We start from the raw sequence: 4,550 nt of genomic DNA on the forward strand, positions 1-4,550 counted from the left end.
TAATCAAATACTTGGCCACTTGTATGATCTCATATTTGTTTTTAGATAAACTTATATAATAAATTTTTTTAAAAAGTGCAAAATTATATAAAATATATTTAGTTTTATATTTTATTTGTTAAAAAGTATTTTTGGTTTTTTTATTATTTTCAAGAAATTAATAGTGAGTACCCGCGGATGCTCGATACACTAAAACAGTGTAACATAACTTTATAAGGTTTCCGCTAAAAATGTAAAAGTGATAACGAGATGAAGCTCGTGCAAGACTGTTCTTTGTCTTTTGAAGGAATTTTACGTCATTCAACAAAATTCGAAAAATGTAAAAAATTGTAATGTTTAATTCAAAATAGATAATGATGGGGCATTGACAGAATTAAAGGTTAATATTAATACAATAATTACGAAATACAATGTTAGATTGTTCATTAAGACAAAAAAAAAAGAATTTGTGAGTGTTTTTTAGCAATCAGCCTTTATTCAAAGATATTCGATCCATATAAATAAATAAATAAATAAATAATCTATCAATAAGTAATTTGTCCATTTTTTCCACCCATATATTTTTATCAAATTACATATAGTATAGATATGAATCTAAGAAATCTATGATTTATTCTTCACCCCTCCATGTCGTTGCGAAATATAATCTTCGTTTTGTGAGTTTGCTAACTTTCCTAAGTAGTCGTTTCGTGAAACGGAATGTGTGTCAAAGAATGTTTTCCCTTTTAAACGTGTCAGGCTCATCCCTCGTGATATGAAATACACGCTTTCATTTGTCGAACGCTATTCAGCTAAAAATAAAAAAATACGATAAATATATATTAAAACGTTAATATATGTGTACACCAAATGCATGTAAATTAATCATAATTATTCGTTTAAAGATAGAAATTATTCGTTCACGATTATTAAGTCTTATTAAGTTCTGCAACGCGCATACTGAAAATTACTAATAAAATATAAAAATTATAATCTCTCTCTCTCTCTTTCTCTCTTTTTTTCTCACTCCGTTTCTTAGGACGTAATCAGCGGAGCTGATTATTTCTTTTTGATGTAAATCGAAATAATTGCGAAATGTCGCGTGCGCGCGCGGGGCGATAAGAGGCGCGATGGCACGGGCGCCCGCGCCGCTGTCGTGAATCGACGCTCCCAACGGCCGCTGCAATGACTTATCATCGCTGATACAGCGATAGCCTTGCGTCACTCCCGGGCGCGTAGATTTATGTTTAACATTAACGACTCTCTTCGAATTTACGACCTACGCAATTGCGTACTTATCGTAGGCCGCGATTTACGCACGATGCGAAAAACCGCGAGCGGCGAGCGCGCGTATGTACCGCTCGCCGCCACCGCCGCCGCCGCGGCAAAAAGACGTGATCTTCGCGCCGCCGCCGTGTCCTTGATTTTTCACATTCTTTCCTCGTCGATTTTTGTCGACGCAATTATACGACGAAGATTCGCGTGCGTCTGCGAGCGAATCGTGATCCGTATAATGAACGGACGGAAATATTTACCTAATTAGAGAATACGCCGGATCCCCGATGTGCTTCCCTTTGATAGGCGCCAGTTCGATGGGAGGTTGATCCACCGTGAAACGCTTTCGCCGGCCGCTGTAATAATCCATCGACTAATTACACACAAATTCGGAAAATTATCACACCTGCAGCGTGCAACTTATAGCACATTAAAATACGAAATATGAAAATTATAAGAAAAAAATATATAAATTATCATACATTATAAGTATATTTTTATCATTGCTGTTTCTATTATTTTCTCTCTCTTTCTTCACCCACTGCCAATTATATGTGGCTCTTTCATTAAATTCTTCTTACATTCTTTCTGGATCCAGTCGTCCGTTTTCCTGTATACTCTGCAGCAACGGGGGACAAACTTTCGACAAAGTCACCAGCGCTTCCAGCTCAGCTCGTCTCTGATCCGACAGGCGTTTTGATCGTCTGCGAACACGCGGCCGGTTACGCGGTGAATTCAACGCGATTTAAAAAGAAAAAAAAAGAAAAAGAGATTTCGATATCTCAACTCACAATTTAACTGGAATTTTCAAGTCTTCTTGCTCGATGAGCGACGAGATCGCTTTTAATTCCGAGAAATCCTCCGGCTTCGAGACACGTGATTCCAACGTGCTCAAGATCGACCTATTATAAAATAGGAAAGAAGAAAAATGAAATGTCGAATGACATATGACGCGTATTTGAAAATCTGGAAAATTCCGATTTTTTGCTTTTCAATTCAAAATTACAACGTAATATTGGACGTGTCTTCTTCGTTACGAAACAATCGATGCATTCGTATATTCGAAAGGACCAAAATTATATCAGTCGTCAGCTGATGTAATAATGTCCAATATATTCATAATATTGTTCTGACGTAACATGCACGCGATATACGTAAGAAAATTTTGCGTGGGAGAGAGAGACGCGAGCGGAAGAGGTTCCGTCGTCGCAAAACGGACGTTGAAAGGAATACCGATCTCTCGATTTTTTCGGTGCCGATATTTCGATTAACATTTCCGCATACGTGTGAAGAAAAATAAAAATATCCAGGCAACATAAAGTTAAAAAAAAAGAAAAAACGGAACATGAGACGTCTCTTTAAGCGTCTTCTAGACATCTTTTAAACGTCTTTTAATTGGAAAAATGTCTTTAAAGCCAGTATCAGATTAAAGATTAAGATTGAGATTGGATTGGAATTTGACCAATCAAAACAAAGTTCACTGAATTTGAGATTGGATTTTCTTTCTTCTAATTGGGTTAAATCCCAATCCAATCTCAATCTAGTCTGATACAGGCTTAAAAGGCATCTTTTCGACGTTTTTAGGATGTCTTGTATATACCGAATTTTGAACTTCAAGTTATCGTGAGATAATTACCCGTCGTCGCCGATCGTCGCAGGACGTCCGCAGATGAGCCTCGGCAGCGCGAGTGCCACGAGGACGCAGCTGGTCGCCATCGACAAGTGTCCCATTTCGATGCAGCGCCGGTATAACTTTCGGTCACCGTTGAGAGAAGAGAAGTCTCAATGCCGCGTCGTTAGAGAGAAATGCGCTTCTCCGGGCGAGCTTTTAAGCGAGCTTGTAACACGAGATGTTCAAAAGGTTCCCTGGTTCGTTGTGTGTAAACTATTAAGCCCGAGTGGCGAACGTCACCGTATATATACGTTAGGGATCCTTGTCCCCCTCCCCACGTACGAGTATCAACGCCTTTCTGGTCGCTTCCGATCAAATTGCTTTGAACCGAATTATTCTAGATATACGAGAGAGTCCATCTGGCAAAAACTTCCGAAGAAATTCCACCGGGCGGGATTTCGTACTGCAGTAAAAATTTCTGCTATTTGTTGGCCGTTATGTTTTCTAAATTAATATAATTCTTTAATAATGACGATTGCCAGTCAAATACACCTATATTAATAGTAACATAACTGTTAGTTGCAATTCCCTCGCTTTACAATATAACTGTTGTATGCTGTTGTGTTACATAACTGGTTATGTGTTATGTTGCAGTCATATGTTGAATAGGAAATTGCAACTAACAGTTAATTAAAATACTTGTTAATAAAATGCTACTGTTAATAATTATTAGTGAATTTATTTTAATCGAAGAGAGTCGCGTTTATGCGCTCTTTCGACGTCTTTCCCCACATCGTCTCTCTCCTTCTTTATCTTTCTTCTTTTATCATACATATATATGTAAAAACGCATTTTTTTGCAATATATACTTTTGGCCGGAATGCCACGCCATAAAACGTCCTCCGCGTTCTACGTGGAATGCATTTTCCTTGTTTCATCGGAAAATCTATACGTAGTAATCGCGGATTTTCCAGTTCAGTCTGGTACGTCCCCTACGTCTCCCACGCCGTGTGTATTCAACTTTTTTTTTCTGTCGAAGGCAAAGTACACAAGACGTACCAAAGCACTCGCGACGCCTCGTAGTCTGATTCGGCCGTGTATATATATGTATAGACAGCAAATCCGCGATGACAATCCATAAATATATACGGTTTACTTCTCAATTGATGTTGAGAAGTAAACCGTAATATAAGTGAACGCGCATAACTTTGGTAATTTCGTAGAAGCGAGAAAATGAACTTTCGACCTCATTTTGATATAAAACTTTGATTGGGCATAGATAGTGTATATAATTTATGCGCTATATCCCGATGATTATGCCCGTTTTTACGACCGCGCGATCCAAATTGATGTATATGAAGAAAATTATAACGACTTTACGCTATATAAGCGTCGTCTACAATGAGACTTAAGACTTAAGAAAATTGACCAATCACAATTGATTATTCCTCTTACGTGAAGATGATGAATATCCGGCAATGATTGGCCAATTTTCTTAAGTCTCAAGTCTCATTGTAGACAACGCTTAATGTAACACCGTTAACGATGTGGTTATCAGTTCTTAATTAAAATTATTATATATTTATTTTAAAGTGCGAGCGTAATAATAATTTTGTTAAATATAATTTTAACGCCTCCTCCCGCTCTCTCTCTCTCTCTCTCTCTCTCTCTCTCTCTATATATA

General features: G+C 37.7%; 1 protein-coding gene across 1 annotated transcript; it reads right to left on the minus strand.

Moving 5' to 3' along the window:
• Window positions 1-453: 453 nt before the first annotated feature.
• On the minus strand, window positions 454-3,140 carry LOC105456956. Its single transcript, XM_011701348.1, has 5 exons — window positions 2,891-3,140; window positions 2,046-2,156; window positions 1,836-1,958; window positions 1,515-1,610; window positions 454-791 (listed from the first exon to the last, which is right to left on the minus strand). Exons 1-5 carry the CDS (start codon window positions 2,983-2,985, stop codon window positions 788-790), a joined length of 429 nt encoding a protein of 142 aa, XP_011699650.1. The 5' UTR covers window positions 2,986-3,140; the 3' UTR covers window positions 454-787.
• Between the last annotated feature and the right edge of the window lie 1,410 nt (window positions 3,141-4,550).

Source organism: Wasmannia auropunctata, unplaced genomic scaffold, assembly GCF_000956235.1.
Source record: "Wasmannia auropunctata unplaced genomic scaffold, wasmannia.A_1.0 LD335471.1, whole genome shotgun sequence".
Classification (NCBI taxonomy): Eukaryota; Metazoa; Arthropoda; class Insecta; order Hymenoptera; family Formicidae; genus Wasmannia; species Wasmannia auropunctata.